The 16,734-nt window shown below is 35.8% G+C and overlaps 2 protein-coding genes across 3 annotated transcripts; one reads left to right on the top strand and one right to left on the bottom strand.

Annotated features, from left to right (window-relative positions):
* LOC126715008 (uncharacterized) lies at positions 1–5,726 on the top strand. Its single transcript, XM_050415433.1, has 15 exons — positions 1–333; positions 441–538; positions 743–843; positions 1,046–1,124; positions 1,336–1,396; positions 1,566–1,612; positions 1,708–1,800; positions 1,931–2,021; positions 2,687–2,735; positions 3,269–3,385; positions 3,476–3,623; positions 4,346–4,438; positions 4,565–4,633; positions 5,250–5,292; positions 5,409–5,726. The coding sequence occupies exons 1-15, from the start codon at positions 276–278 to the stop codon at positions 5,507–5,509; spliced, it is 1,248 nt and encodes a 415-aa protein (XP_050271390.1). The 5' UTR covers positions 1–275; the 3' UTR covers positions 5,510–5,726.
* A 1,198-nt stretch (positions 5,727–6,924) lies between these two features.
* LOC126715009 (alpha-mannosidase 2) lies at positions 6,925–13,797 on the bottom strand. 2 transcript variants are annotated; one of them, XM_050415434.1, is made up of 4 exons: positions 12,938–13,797; positions 11,665–11,814; positions 11,428–11,460; positions 6,925–10,039 (listed from the first exon to the last, which is right to left on the bottom strand). In XM_050415434.1, the coding sequence occupies exons 1-4, from the start codon at positions 13,508–13,510 to the stop codon at positions 7,307–7,309; spliced, it is 3,489 nt and encodes a 1,162-aa protein (XP_050271391.1). In that variant the 5' UTR covers positions 13,511–13,797; the 3' UTR covers positions 6,925–7,306. The 2 variants fall into 2 exon arrangements, with proteins under 2 accessions (XP_050271391.1, XP_050271392.1); XM_050415435.1 differs by lacking the exon at positions 12,938–13,797 and having other exon boundaries at positions 11,428–11,497; positions 11,665–11,807.
* Positions 13,798–16,734: the final 2,937 nt, after the last annotated feature.

Consider the following 16,734-nt stretch of genomic DNA (forward strand, 5'->3'; position numbering starts at 1 on the left):
TTTAATGTCACTTGTCATCCCAGCATATACTCAGTTAAAAGATCCTCTCTTTCTGTCTTTCTTTCACTTCGACTCCAAAAGAACCGTTACAGTTGAGTTGATAGTCCGGTACTTGTTTTCTGCAGCACTACTACAAACTACTTTACTTTCTTCTTTCCCGCAATCACAGAACACACTTTCCAAATTCCTTTGCTTTTTATATATAAAATTTAGATACCATATTATTTACAAAGCCATTGTATGAGAAGCTAAAAGATCTAGTAGAATTTTCGAACATGGAGACCTCGGAGGAGAAGGTGGTCGCCGTTATCATGGTGGGTGGACCCACAAAAGGTGTATAAACTATAAACTCTGCTTCCATGGAAATTTTCTTCATTTTTTTTATAATTTTTTTGAATTTTGTATAATTATTTGATTTTTTTTTTTGGGTTGTTGGACAGGGACTAGATTTCGACCTCTTTCATTCAATACTCCTAAACCCTTATTCCCTTTGGCTGGTCAGCCAATGGTTCATCATCCAATTTCAGCTTGTAAAAGGGTTAGCTTTTTTAAAAATAAAAAAATTCCCATTTCACTTTGTTTGGTTACTGAGAAAATTGTTGAAGAAAAATTCTTTCTTTATGGCATCTTGGCATTTACTAGTTGAAAGGATAAATGGGATTTTCAATATTGGAGATCAGAGTTATATATGTTTTTTGAATTGCTTGGTGGGATTGTTTGGTTTCTGTTGTTTTTGTTGTAGATACCAAATTTGGCCCAGATTTTTTTGATTGGATTTTATGAGGAGCGTGAATTCGCGCTATATGTGTCTTCAATATCCAATGAGTTGAAAGTACCTGTGAGGTGAGTAGTGAGTGAATTTTGAACTTTTATGTTGTGTGATGGTTGTAAAATGCTTTGACAATGTTGGAATGTTGGATCACCAATGAGCATTGGCTCAAATGACACTCCTTCCTCTCTTAAGGTTGGGTGGAGGATCAGGTCTGGATTCAACTAGGTGTGTGCATATCTTAAAGCGGTTTCTTGTTGATTGTGATGAATCTAGGTATTTGAAAGAGGACAAGCCACATGGTTCGGCTGGTGGGCTTTACTACTTTAGAGATATGATCATGGAAGACAGCCCAGTATGAACTCTGATCTTGTTTATCATTCTTTTTTGCAATATGTTTTTTTTTTTTTTTTGGGGGGGGGGGGGGGGGGGTGTCCAAGCATGAGAAATCAAGCTTTGCTCTGTTACTTTTTAAAGGTGCTTATTTCTGTAATTAATAGAATAAATGGTGAACTTGTTATATGTGTGCTTTAGTACTCATACATACATCTACTTCCTTTGTGCAGTCGCATATCTTTTTGCTGAATTGTGATGTTTGCTGCAATTTTCCACTACCTGACATGCTTGGTGAGTTTCACTCTATGTATGATGTGTGTTAAATGGCTTATGAATATAACTTTTGTTTCGGATAAATCATGTTCATATATGACATTTTTATAATGATATATTTGTTTCTTGTTATGTGCATAAGTTGTAGAAAATGTAATTGTTTCGCTTGTATTGTTCTTTTCAACAGAGGCCCATAGAAGATATGGCGGGATGGGAACAATGTTAGTAATCAAGGTTGGTAAATGCATAAATGCAGAATTATGTTACAACATCATCACCAATTGCAAATGCTCTTCATTTATTATATTCTTTTCTGGCTTTATGTGCAGGTTTCTGCTGAATCAGCAAACCAGTTCGGCGAGTTGATTGCTGATCCAATCACCAAAGAGCTGTTGCACTACACTGAGAAACCTGAGACCTTTGTATGTACAATGTGTACTTTTTGTGCACAGTGTTCTGACTTAATTGGTTTTTGATAGCCTTATTTGATTGCTCAGGGCTCCTCACTTCTGGCCATGTTTAATTTGGGTTAACTATGTTTATGACATGTAGGTAAGTGATCTGATCAACTGTGGTGTCTACGTCTTTACCCCAGAGATTTTCACTGCCATTGAAGGTGTCTCCACTCACAGGGAAGATACAGGTTTGTATTTATGCATCACATCCCTAATTAGTTATTGCTGTGTATTTTAGATTAGCTCCAGTCTACTACAAATTTTCATCATTACAGACTACAGTATTTATGAAAAACTGTTTACTACAACTGCTTTAAACCTTTATGAAAAGCTGGAGACATGTCTTGAAGCTTAAGTCAAAATGACAAACGATTATTGATGGAGATGGTGATGGTGATGCATAATGTTCCTTTTTAAAACACAAACATGCATTCCAAATTAGGAAGACAATTATTGAACTTTTTTGGTTAATAGAGTGCATTACAATTTGTGGAATTAACCACAAACAGAGATCATTAGCAATAAATTTACATCTAATCAGATGATGAGAAGTGTGAGATTAACTTGGTAATGGAATATGGTTTGTGAGCAGTCTTTAATTTCTTGAGCCCTTATGACAAGTTGAATTGTTTGATTTAAATTATTAGCCATACTAAAATAAAAGAATTATTTTTCTTGGATCAGCACAGAATATTTAAAACATGACTTAGCTGAGTATTTCAAGTACTTAATGAAATGGAGATGCTGCTTGTTGTAGTCATTAATTTCTCACAAGATCATTTGGTGTGGAATATGCAAAACAAGTTTTCCATCCTGTTTGAATCTGACTTCTTCTTTCTTTTTTTTATTGCAGCCAATCTACGTCATGTGTCCAGCTTTGAAGCCTTTCATTCTTTGACAAGGTTTAACTTGTACTATTACTTTCATATTGAAAAGCATAATTTTAATATGTTATGGAGCTGATATTCAGAAAACACAGTGAAAATTTTTAGTTGCACCACAACATGCATCACGCATAGATGCATTGAAACATGAGTTACAGATCATATATATAATTTGATTGTTATATAGATGTTGATCTTGCTTGCATTATAGCAAATGCAAAATGTTTCTAAGCTAGATTTTTCAATGGAAGTGCAATATAGGAACTGGATACATAATTACGCGGGTTTCCTTCTCAGGGCATGAAAGCAATATTACACTTCACATTATGAAGTAGTGGAGCATTGCTGTTTGAGCTTCCATGTGTTTTTATAGAATATATTCATGACATGTATTATATTCTTTGCAAATATGTTCCCTTTTCACTGTAATTACAAATTCACTGAATTATATATAGCATTTTTTAGACAACGTTTCTTTGATTCATCTGTTGATTTATGAAAGCTGCAGTTTGTTTCGGTTGTCATTTGCTGATTTTTGTTTCTTTTAACAGAAACCTTCCTAAGGATTTTGTAAGATTGGACCAAGATATTTTGTCACCACTTGCTGGAAAGAAGCAATTGTATACATATGAGACCATGGATTTCTGGGAGCAGATAAAAACTCCAGGGTACAATAATTGTGCCCATATTTTCAATCTTTTTCCAATTATTCATAACTTTGGATTACATTTCCTCATCTAAATCTGTCTTGATTACAGAATATCCTTAAAATGTTCAGCTTTGTATCTTGCCCAGTTCCGATTGACTTCCCCTCATCTTTTGGCTGGTGGAGATGGTACTAAAAGTGCTACAGTTATCGGTGATGTTTACGTTCATCCATCTGCAAAAGTTCATCCAACTGCAAAGGTAGTGTCACCTCATCTCCTTCCATAATCTGTATGCTAGCAGTACCCCCTATTCACTGTTCTTTAAAAATGTTATTAAAAAAAAAATATATATATATATATATATATTGATGAGAATCAATACATGAGATACCCAAACGTCCATTGGTAGTAACTCATTGAAGTACTATGGAATCAAATGTATAACAGTATGAGCTAGAAATAAGTAGGCTTCGATAGTCGGTTAGCTCATCCATTGTGGTTCATTACCAATTGCAAATCCCAATATTTGATACTTAGCAAGTAAAACCCAATAATTTGAAAACATGTGGGGTGAATGTTCTAGGATGGTAGGAGCAAACCCGGTAAACTCTTAATTTGGAGGAAATGAGAGGAGGATCAAATAGATTAATATTTGATACGTAGTTATGCCTGACACAACTAATTTTAAAGGTAGGGTTTCAATGTAATGCAAAGAAAATGGAATCATGTCCTTCAAAATTATCAAGCATTCGGGCTAACTTGGCTTTGGACAAGCATTTGCATGTACACCAAGCACACAAATTCTTTAAGTGGCCTATACTGAATATTAATACTTCTTTTACTAGGCTGCAACCCAAGAATTTCCTGTCTTTGACTACTTTGAATTTTCTATCTTTTCACATCTCTCCCACCCCACCCCCTGCCCCCCTCTTTCCCTCTCCACTTTTCCATGTGAATTTTCTGAGTTGCTTTTTTGAACAGATCGGTCCCAATGTCTCTATTTCAGCAAATGTTCGTGTAGGTGCAGGCGTAAGGCTTATAGGTTGCATCATCTTGGATGATGTTGAAATTCAGGTACAGAACTGGATATATAAAAAGACTACATGATAAATACATAATAAGCTATGATACCTAGAAGCTGATGATGGTGTATTTTCCTGTTCTCATACAACATTTGATAAATTGCTCCTTTCTTGACAGGAAAATGCTGTTATCATAAATTCTATTGTTGGATGGAAATCATCTCTTGGCAAATGGGCACGTGTCCAGGCAAGTGCAGTGATGCAGTTTTCATTATGTTGTATTCCCTAGGATCATTTGGGGTGCATTTGTATAAGCTGTTGGAAAACTATGTTTTTAAAATGATCGTTTGTAAAAAGCTATGAGGAGTTATGGTTACAAGACAGTGTTTTGGGTTTTAAAAACACTCTTTTAATCTCCCAAAACGCCTAACCAAATAGACCCTTGAGGAGTGACCTGATGTTAACTGAGTGAGAATAGCACCTTTTATTTTTTATTTTGTAGGACAGAATTTTTCTTTAAAGGAGGGAAAAATTTTTTTGAATAAATGAAGCTTCATTTTGACCTTGGGGTCAAAGTTTACGCTTGAGGTATAATTGAAGGCTTATTGAAATAAATTAGTTTAGCAATCCAGTTAAGTTATTATATTGTGCCACTCAAGCACAAAGAAATCATCTTACTCTTGTGCTTATCAACAAACATTTCATTCCTTTGAAAGACAACTGCGTTACCAACATTTTTACTAGAATTTGCTATCACCATGGCTCTTTCTAAATCTCAAGTCTTATTTGAACCTTGTAAAATCAAATATGTTCATGTCATTCCTAGCTATTGTGGCTGACTAAAATTCAATTGACTGATTCAGGCTGATGGAGACTACAATGCAAAGCTTGGAATTACTATCCTCGGTATGCATCCTCTCTTTCTCGTTTGTGTCTTATATATTTCAAGGCTTTTGATGTTACGACAGCTGTAATTCCAATGTTCTTCGCCAATGTTGACTATTAATTTATCATTTTCACAGGAGAAGCAGTGACAGTGGAAGATGAAATTGTGGTGATAAACAGCATTGTTCTGCCAAATAAGACTCTTAATGTCAGCGTACAGGAGGAGATTATCTTATGATATCGAAGATACAGAGATCCTGCAATGCCTCTTAGTTTTGTTGTAATTTTATCTTTTTCTTTTTTCCTCATTTGTGTTCTTACAGTGGAACTATATGATTGAGGTACAGGAACAAACTAGACCAAATATCCCGGCCATATCAATTGTAATGTTGGATAGCTGATTGCGGATTTATAGACTTGCAATATTTTTGAATATGAATGAGAGGTTTCTGATATACGAGTACTACTGGTAAATCACCTTCTAATTTTTCATATACCCCAGGGAAATCTGCTCTCAACTGAATATCCAATTTCAGTTGCCTCTAGAACAACGACATCCAAGTCAATTTGATGGCAGCTGCCAACTGAAATTTCATCCGTTGGAAATTTTCATTGAAGGAATCCATGCCCATTGAATATCTTTAAAATCATTCTTTTATTTATTTATTTATTTTTTTTTTTTTGAGTACCCTTTTCTCTATGTAAGTGAGGGGAGGGGTTGAGCATGGTTTATGGAGGCATACAAGGTTGAGCTGATGCCAATTCATATAATTGTAGTCATTGTATGCACTGTTGATAATGGAACTGTCTCAATTGAACAATAGACTAGAAACTCGTGGATTAAGATCCAATGCAATACTGAGGTACTCACTATCTGGTAGGTACTAAATATTTCATACAAGCACTCGAAATAGTTAGTAATATAATAAAACAAGGCTGCAAGAAGTAAACTATTTATGTTTAAAATTCTGTTGTGTGGTTGGAAGAAGTACCAAACCATTTACTGAACTAAAAATAATATAAAAAATATCAATACAAAAATTTATAATTGTCACACGTAATTATTATGCATTGTGTTAGGACTAGTGGGATTAATTATTAAAAGTACAATTATCGCATGTGCTTTCCACTTGTAGACTGAATGGTTTATTAATATTATCACCTACTTGTTTCTCAAAAATAAAAAAATAAAAAAAATATTATCACCTACTTTGAAAAAGTATGAATAAGAATGAAGCATTGTGAACGTCCACTCAGCACAGCCCAGGAAAAAATATTTACATATCACCATATATATTGGCCAGTATACCTCATTTTTCCTATACATCCAAAAACACCCTAAAAACCACAAAACAAGGATTAAAATGATATTCCATTTGACAACTTTTTAATTACCAATCATGCATAAACTGTTGTATAAATATATTAGCAATTTTGTTCCAGTTACTGATGCCCACTGATCTCTCTCGGACTCAATAAACAAAAAACAAAATATTTGAGTTGGGAAAACAATAAAAATAAAAACTTGTATTACGCATTAATAAGGCAATAAAAAATAATAATATACTTTTCATACATTATTATTCAAGAATCAAGATATTAAACTAAAATATGGATTTCAAACTCATTTTTTTTTTTTTTAAATTTCAAAAATTAACCACTAAGAAAAATTTCAAACATATTTGAAGTTTACAGAGCTAAATATAAATGCTACGTGCCAAACGTAGTACTTACAAGCAAGTCAAAAGTAAGAATTTTCTATCAAGTATTTTGCAAACAATCCAGTTAATTGTACACCAAAAATATATCATGCCGATATGCTTTAGTGAACTTCCTCAGCAAGGTTAACAACCCAGTTATTCACAATGTCCCGTGACTTCTAAAAATTGTCTCTGCCCATCCATAGCTTTGGATTGATCAGATGTTTCAGTGAGAAAGCAGATCATTGATGATTCATCCCAAGAGATTGGCAGTGTGCTATGAAGAATCAGTCTTCACTAAGCCAGAACAATTAGCATCAGCAAAGTCAACTTATTCATTGGTGCGGCCGTAATTCCATTTTGTAAGCCTGTATTTCCATGGGAGAGATGAGCACATGTCCTTGAGCAACATCTGCAAGCTGCTCAGTGTATCCGAGCATCTCTGTGTCTTCATGCAAAAGATTCAAAGAAGTTGCTCTTGCATTCCGTACCGCAAGCCCCTTGAACATGTAGAACAGATTCACTGGCTCATCAGCAAAACTGACGCATTGTGATCTGCCCTTCCGACAGAATGAAGAATCCCAATGATACCTTTGTAAGATTAGAACAAACCTAGGATCTTCAGGTGGGGTCTGAGAATATTTTGAAGGCCGAGGAACCTTAAGGCCCACAATATGCAAGTCACATGGTAAGGGAGCAGCTAAAGGAGAGAACGATCTTGGGAGTGGCTGCATTGATAAGTCCTGTGCCTTCTTCGCAACGAATGCATGTAATGGATAGTTCAAATGAGCACCAACACGATGAGAAAGAAGAGAGGGGCTCAAGGGAAAAGGATTGGAAACCGAGCTTAGAGTGGTGGAAATGTTGGATTCCACAAGGATGTGGAAGACTACATTCACAGGACGATTATCCATCACTCCTTGCCCAAGACCACGTCCATCGTCTCTTACCAATCGGCGGTCAAGCATAATCTCTAACCATCCCTCTTTAAGGCTTGCCACACCCAACGACTGTCGAGTATGCACAGAAAACCGCTGACCATTGGATGCTTGCATGAATGCAAGAGAAGGCATAGGGTAGTAATTTCCCTGCAGTGGGATCTTGTCGTAGGTTTCTCTCCGGCTCATCTGAAAGCCATTTAGATCAGAGTAAAAGATCCTTTTGTTATCAATATCTGTCTTGTATCTAACTATTAACTCCCTGTCATTAAAATCATTACCAAGAAGCTCAACATGATATTCCTTCTCAATGAGAAACTCCTGTATAGTGTTATCTCCATTATATATACGGGTGCTATGGGAGATGGGGGATTTCTCCCATGCTGTCTTTGGATAAGAGTACACTTCCTGCATCAGATGGCCTTCAGTGATCACCATCTGCCCACCAGCTTCAATAATAGGCTGTGAGTCACCATCAGGTTTAAATAGGTAAGCCCCACCGGTACTAGAGTACATACCAATTTCTTCACCCACAAAATTTTGGGAGCCATCTTTAAAGCTTATTTTCTGTAACAAGCCATGATTGACATCAAAGGAAAGTGTCTGATGCTTGTTCTGGATTTCAGCCACATCCCCTTCTGCTTTTGAGCAAGCATATGGAATGGGACAAGTTAATGAATTAGACTCAGAGTAAAGTTTTAGTCTTGCTGGTTTAGCCTTCTCGCACCCATCAAAGCCATTAGCAATGTAATATGTTTGCAACCCCAGGGCAGGAACAGAAACTTTCCAGTGGACACGATGCCTCCCAGTAAAAATCTTGTTTTTGTCATTCTGCAATTCAGGAGAAATTTGGCTTTGAATGCATGTCCAGTTTGAGTCCAAAACAGCAACATCCGGCCTGTTAACTATAACCATCACAATCTCTTCTCTTGTTTGCTCGGAAGGATTAAAAAAGACCACTGAATGATGAGTTCCTTCACGGGCACTGATTGCCTTATGCACTGGCTGAACATCATATTTGGATCTCACCTGTTCTGACTCAAACTGAGAAGGGTTTTGATCCAATTTGTCATGACGGATACCAAGCAGACCTTCTATGGCTTTCGACATAAAAATCTGCAAATCCTGCAAAGAAGCATGCATCCGATTCCCATAGTCCTGAACCACATGATCCTTAGCAGTACCAGTGACACCATCATGATGCTGGAACAGAGCTAAGTTTCTTCTTGCAGCTGTCAACTTGTGGGAAAACCCCATGGGCAGCCTTTCACATTGCGATCTATGGCAATACCCAAGCAATAAAGCCATCATCATTTCTGTGGCACGCAGTGTTTGCTCTAGTACCCGATCAACAGCCTTGAAGAAAGGCCTTGAAACATAATAGCCACTCCAATAGTCCTGTTGCCTATCAGAATAAGTAAAGAAGTCACCTGATAAAGAAGGAAAACCTTCAAGCTGACCAGACCCAACCTCACCAGGACGTGAATAATTTACCCTATCAGCCTCCTCACGCAGGGTTTGAAAGTAGTCTTCTAGAGTACCAAACTTTGCCTCCGCATTTAAACTTGGATTAGAATTGATATAATCAAATAACAATTGGTAATTCCTAAACTGAGCTTCTGCTTCATCAGTGCTGACATAACGGAAATCGTCTCCAAGAGGTACAAGAAGTGTATTTGTCCGGTATAGAGTTGATTTCTTCCTGTATTGATCTAGTAATAATAGTGCCCTCTCCCGAACATTATCCTGATCGGTCTCTACTGGATGCTGTCCCCAGGGGCAAAGTTCATACCCAAAGTTATGTGATCTAGCAAAGTCAAACTGGCAACAAATAGCAGGCTCCGGCCCACAAGTATGTGGAATATCATATGAATAGAAGGGCATCATATGGACAAAAATATCAGTAGATTCTTCAGCATCCCAGCTCTGGCGCCATATGTATTCCAGATTCTTTTGAAGCGAGAGTTCCTTCTTCAGCTCATAATGGGTCCTCTGGATAAGCATGTTCTCAAAACCCATACGACGGAGAAGATATGCCATGGTAGGTGAGTAACCAAATGGATCTATTGCCCAAGAATTTTTAGGAATTACTCCTATTGTCTCATTCAACCACCTATTCCCCTCTGTGATCTGATACATGAATTGCAGAGTCAGATCAGCAACTCAAAATGAGATAAGAATTCAATAAACATTTCTGAATACAATAGTACCAGAAACACAGAGCTAGCCAATTCCTTGACCATGAATATAAACTCTTTGAAACAAAAATGGCTATTTCCCAGCATGCAAAGCTATGCATATGTGATGAATATATGAATATATATATATATATATATAGTATTCAATTTTCAACAAAGAGCCAGAATAACCAAACACATAGCAGCATAGACTGTACCAAAGAACACTACAAAAACATAACAATGCCCAAAACTAAAATGGCACTTTGTCACCATACTCACCACCCTCACATATAAATTGACTCCAAGATGTCATAAATGTTCCAGATGACAAATCCCAGAGAAGAGAAATATAAAGAGTGATCTAGGATGGATTGGGGAATCTAACAATCGCATGTTTGTGATAGGTTTAAGGTAAGGAGAATTTGTAAAAGTAGGGTTTAGATCTTTAAAAGGAAGGGTTTTGCAATTCTTTAGGTTACGCTGTTACAGTGTTTTCACCATCATGAGCATGCAGTAATCTATCTATTAAAAAAATTCCGTTACATTAAAAAAAATAATTAAAAAAAAAAAAAAGAAATGTCAGGATTCAGGAATAACCAAGGTTTCTACAGGGAAGGAGAAAGATTTAATTTAGAGCCGTAAAAGAGGTGAGAAGAAACTGGTATCAAATTTGTCCACAAGCTGTAAACAATAACCGTGAACTGTAGCATAAATAGTGCAGATGTAAGGCAATAGTAGCAATGTTAAAAGAGAAGAGAGAGAGAATAGAGAAAGGAAGCAAGAAAAACATACTAAAGCCATTGTGTCACAATACTTAAAACACTTAATTCTTCTGTTGATCAACTTTCTACCATATGGGTAAGCCCAAAATCTAAAACCCAAGGCCCACAACCAGGACTCGTAATGGATGATTACTAAATTATGAAAATAACATTGACTCTCTAGAAGGGAAAAAAAAAAAACTACTAAATCAAGCATTAATAACCTGATTAACTACCACAGACACTTCTTATTGGGTGTTCCCTTAATCTTAGGCCTCCAAAAAGGACTTTTCCTCTAGCCATGCAATGGTTGCACCATTAAAGAAACTCATAAAATATAAACTTGTAATATCATAACACAATAACTAAACACACAAGATTATCACAAAAAAATTAACACTAGTCCAACAAGCCCAACATCAGATGGTTAATAAATAAAAATCACAACATAGATTTGCACATGCCCTGAACTATGAGAGTATTTAACTCCATTGAGTGTCACATGAAGAATGCTCAATGAAAAATCTATACAATTGTAACAATAATAAAAGAAAATAGGAAAAGGCTTTCAGTTTACCTGCTCGATAATGGCAAAATAATGTGAATTGGCCTGCATCAAGAAAGAATGCCATGCAAAGTCAAGATTCCTGTTCATTAGAAAAGTATCTATTCCAATATTAACAATTTGGAGGAAAAAAGTTAATAGAAAGGATGGTTTTAGATATAATCTTAGCCACGATTTATGGATGCTAAGGGTTTTAACTCACAACTGGCCTTATTTTAGTTCAGATAAAAGCCCATGAATATAAATTACCTCATCATTCATTACCCAGCCACCTCCAACAATTTCGAGTTGCCCATTCTTTACTAAATTGATAAATGAGTCTCTTTTGCTCTCAGAGGAATCCTTCCACCATCTCTCCAAATAAGACATCTCTTCCCATATAAATTTGCGCCGAGGATCCTGCACATCAGAAGTCCACAGAACCTTACTAAACCTCATAATTAATATACTCTAATTTTTTTTTTAAGTAATATACTCTAAAATAAATAAAAACATAAGCTTAGTTTCCTTCTTTTTTTTTTAATGAATTCATCAAAAACAAAACTAAGTACAAATAGGTATACCAAAAGATTTCAAAGCCAAGCTTACTTTCTTTTTCCATAATATTAGTACCAATCAAGTATATTACCAACAAAATTAATTTGTTGTGGGTTGATCCCTTAGCATTTTATAAATCTATTTAAAAGTCATCAGAATATCCCCCCACATAACAACCTCTTCTTCTAACCTTGGTTTCTATATAGAAAAATCCAAACCCAAAAAGTAAAACCGTTTACATGTTAAACCTCTTTGTTTTAGCAACAAGTTCATCAATCACCTCCCAAAAAACAAACCATCATAAACAAATTTCAATCACAAACCAAGTCAAAAACCAACAAAAAAAAATCAAAAACTTTTAAAACCCACCATTTGATTCAACAATCCCAATACAATTCAACCCCCCCCCCACCCCCCCCTTTAAAAAAAAAAAAAAATCATAAGAATCAAAACCCAGCTCACCATTCGATTCATCATTTCCACTACAATTCAAGAAAGCCAATATAAAATTAAAAATTTTAAAATAATAATAAAAAGAATCAAAACCCACTTTACTATTTGATTCACTAATTCCAATACAAATCAACCTTCATCAATCACCTCTCAAAAAAAACCATCATAAACAAATTTCAATCACAAACCAAAACATCAAAATCTTTTAAATCCACCATTTGATTCAACAATTCTACTACCATTCAACCCCAAAAAAAAATCATAAGAATCAAAACCCACCTCACAATTTTATTCATCATTTCCACTACAATTCAAGAAAGCCAGTATAAAAATAAATTTTTTATAAAAAATATCAAAACAAAAAGAAGCAAAACCCACTTTACCATTTGATTCATCAATTCCAATACAATTCAACCCAAAAGACAAAGAACACAAAAAATATGCAAAACCCAGTTCACCATTTGACTAATCAATCATTTCAACTACAATTCAACCCACAAAAAATAAAAAGAGAAAAAAAAACCCAGATTACCTTAGAAAGAGTATTAACAATGGTATCAAGTATATTCCTAGATTGCTTCGCATAATACTCCTCCACCGTGAGCTTCCACCCTGGATCATTATGCGAATGCGGCGCCACGAACACCTTCAACTTCTCCGAATCCCACTCGTTCCCTTCATAACTCACCTTCCACCCTTGCTTCCACGCCCCACCATCCACATCCAAAAACTCTATCTTATCATACAACTGCTTCGTCGTTATATCCACCGCAGACTTCAACACAGCGTCGTTCTCGTTCGGCACTTTCCGAGCAGCCGGCTTTCGCGTGGGCTTGAAAGAGAAGCGCGATGCGCCGAAACCGGGCCTGGAGGATTTGTTGAAGTGGGAAGAGATGGGTCTCGGAACGCCGTACCGGAGGATCACGAGGAGGAAGAAGATGAGGGAGACGATGAGGCCGATGGTGAAGAAGTTTGCGAAGATGAAGTCTTTGAGGGATAATCGCCTGCGGGATTTGCGGGTAAGCTTGGGTTTGGGGTTGTTTGATGAGAATGGGAGGAGTGAGTGGGCCCAGCTCCCTCCTCCTCTCCTGGTGCTGAAAGCCATTTTTGATTGAACCAGATGATCAAATCAAACTGTGTTTTTTTTTTTGTATGTGTGTGTGCGTGTGTGTGTTTTTGTTTTGGTAATGTTTTTAATGTTTTTGGGGGATTTGTGATTTGGGATCTATAGGAAATGAAGGATGAGAGGAGAGGAGAGAGGAGACTCACTTGACTTGTGCCTATTTTTTTACAGTGGAAAATTCTTTCCCGTCTTTCTTTCATGTTTCATCATCATTTTTTTTTTTTTGAAAGTCAAGAGTCTCTCAAAAAATAAAACAAAAACCAAAACCTTTTTTTTTTTTTTTTTTTTTTTTAAGTTCAAACTACAATGTCAAGGGAGAGAAATAGGGCACCAGATGATAGATTTTTTCAGGTTTGTGGAGCCCAATGTAATTGAAGTTTCTTGATATTTGGAGAATGTTGTCTATGTGTTAGGTGTATAATTAGAATTTGGCCCCGAGAGAGGTGGCCTAGTGGGTGAGATTCCGCATGCAAGCACAAGGTTCCTCGTTCGAGTCGTGGCGGGTACCATGTGGGGGGTGGGCTCCTACTTGTATTGTGCCTCATCTGCTAGCTCTCTTGGGGTGATAGGGTGAGGTTTATGACACCCCGATGGCTTAATCCAACATTCCCTAATGGGGGTGTCCCTATTAGGTCACGCCTTGGGAAGTAAGCTACATATGGTCACCCCCGCCCCCTCTTGATTATAAAAAAAAAAAAATTAAAAAATTAAAAAAAGTGTATAATTAGAATTTATGGCATTTGGGGTGTTGAACTTTTCTATATTCTTGTGGAGCACTTATAGGAGTCAAAGTCTTTTAGATGTATTATTCTAACTTGTTCGCAAATAGTGTAAATTAAGGGATTGTGTTAGTTAGGCTAGTACGGTTATCATCAGGTTCTCTAGGTTTATACTCAACTCTTTTCTTTTTTTTGAGAAAAAAATAAAAGAGACAAACTTAGAGAACCCAATTTGCCCAATTGGTTGATCAAATTTAGAGGATCACAATCAATTTTGATTAGTCAAGCAATCAATAGTAAGTCTAATTGTGCAAAAAATGTCAAATTGCCAATTGTCGGTAGGTTTATTCACCTATCACTCAAATAATCTGACTCGTCTAATAAATCACTCTCACTTCTCACTTTTCACTTCTCACTTCTCATCATACCTATACATTTGCCTCATTAAAACTAAGCATTTATCTCATCATATCTATACATTTGCCTCATTAAAACTAAGCATTTATCTTCGACAATGGACCCATGTCTAACGTTAGGACAAAGAATGGAGCAATCCTTTCCATATTCACCCACCATCGTTGCCCTTGTCAACAAGCTACTAGATGGACAAGCCTCGTCAATGATTTAGTCGTTGCCTTTATTGAAGAGCCACCTAATGGACTTTGATGATTCCAACTAATAACCCAAAAAGGAAGTCGCTATGGATCGTAGCCTTCTCAATCAACATTGGATTTAGTTTTTTTTTTTTTTTTTTTTTTTTTTTTTTTTTTTTTTTTTTTTGTAACCAAATCTAGTTGGATTAATTTGTGGGTTGAGCCTTAACCTGCCTCTATCAATCTGTGCTCACCCCAACAATATGGATATTATAGAAATTTGAATAATGGATACTCCACTTTTTTTTTTTGTAAAACAAATACTTGATGATGTTGCACACTTACAATAACAAATTTTATTTACTGTTTTTATTTAAAAAATAAAACCCTTAAAATATCATTTATATTTTCTTAATATTTTTTCTACCAAAACATTATAAATAAGGGTAAATAAGTATATTCATAAAGATTTTAAATAGAAATATTTAATGTCCACTGTAAGGACCCAATTTGAAAAAGCTAGCCCAGAACATGGACAAACTTTGACCCAAGAAGCCCAAAACAATGAATTTGTAGGGAAATGGGTTGAAACACTGGGATTTAGTTAATCAGACAACGACATGGATAGGCTTCATGACAAAAAGATAAAAATGAACTCTTATGAAATGAAGAAGGAACGTCCTCGACTTGGTCCGAGGATAATAGTTCTAATATAATGTTTTTAGAAAGTGTTACAAGTTTGATTGTGAATTGCTGCAGTGTTTTTTCTTTCTAATTTCCCATCTCCTCTATTGTTCTTTCTCCTCTTCTTTTATACTCTCTTCTCCCTTCACCTCAACCGTCCACCTGTATGCTAGATGGTTAGGGTTGATACTTGTCCCATTAGTCCTTCTCATAAGCCTTCAAGCAGTAGCTGTAAGGCTAAAATACAATGTTCAGGCATCACTTCCACATTAATGCGGCCAGGGGATTAGCTGCAAACCTGCAGTGCATTTAATGCGGAGGCAACAACTTTCTCCTCAGATATTTTGGGGTTCATCCTTATCTCATATCTCTACCGTGCTTGTCCACCCCAAACGAATTTCAAGGATTGCCATCTTTGCTATCAATCCATTTCCCAGGTCCTCGGTCAAGCTTTGCCGAGAAAGTTTTCATCCTCGGCAAACTTTCCGAAGCCTTTAGGACTAAACCCCACTATTTATTCATCAATAAAATTTCCGCTGATGAAGACATCTCATCCTCGGGCAGATCCTTGTCCTCGACTTGGGCCATAAGCCTAACATATGAATAGATAATGCACTTTTGGGCCCAAGGACCCTACATCCACTTTTCTCAAATCTTAAAATATAACTTTAATTTATTTTTTATTCTCAAAAAAAAAAAAAAAAAACTTTAATTTATTTCAAACTTTTCTACTTAACAAATAAGAACCAAAGACATATGATTGGGTTAAATAATAAAAAATCAACAAAATTTAAAATCCTGATATCCTCCAATGGTTCAAAATTATCCAAGTTGTTATTGTGCCCAACATTTTGAAATTCAAATCTAAACTAAATTTGAAAGTTTAGGCTAACAAAATTAACTTTCAAAAAACCAAAAAGAAATTCATTGGTTTCTTAATCTAATACTTAATAAAGAACAATCATTAGACATTATATGATAAAAATGTATCATATATTTATATTTAAAAAATATATAATTAAGGGGGAAAAAAGCCTATAAGCACCCACCGAAGATGTTTGAACTTTGAAAAGACCTCATATGAATGAGAGAGCATGAGGTTTTACCTGTGGTGCTTTATTAGAGTAGTTTTACATTTAGCCTTCTATATTTACTTCTTCCCATTGTTTCCCAAACTATGAAATGATGTTTTAAATTAACCAAACAACTC

Source organism: Quercus robur, chromosome 2 (assembly GCF_932294415.1).
Source record: "Quercus robur chromosome 2, dhQueRobu3.1, whole genome shotgun sequence".
Taxonomy (NCBI): Eukaryota; Viridiplantae; Streptophyta; class Magnoliopsida; order Fagales; family Fagaceae; genus Quercus; species Quercus robur.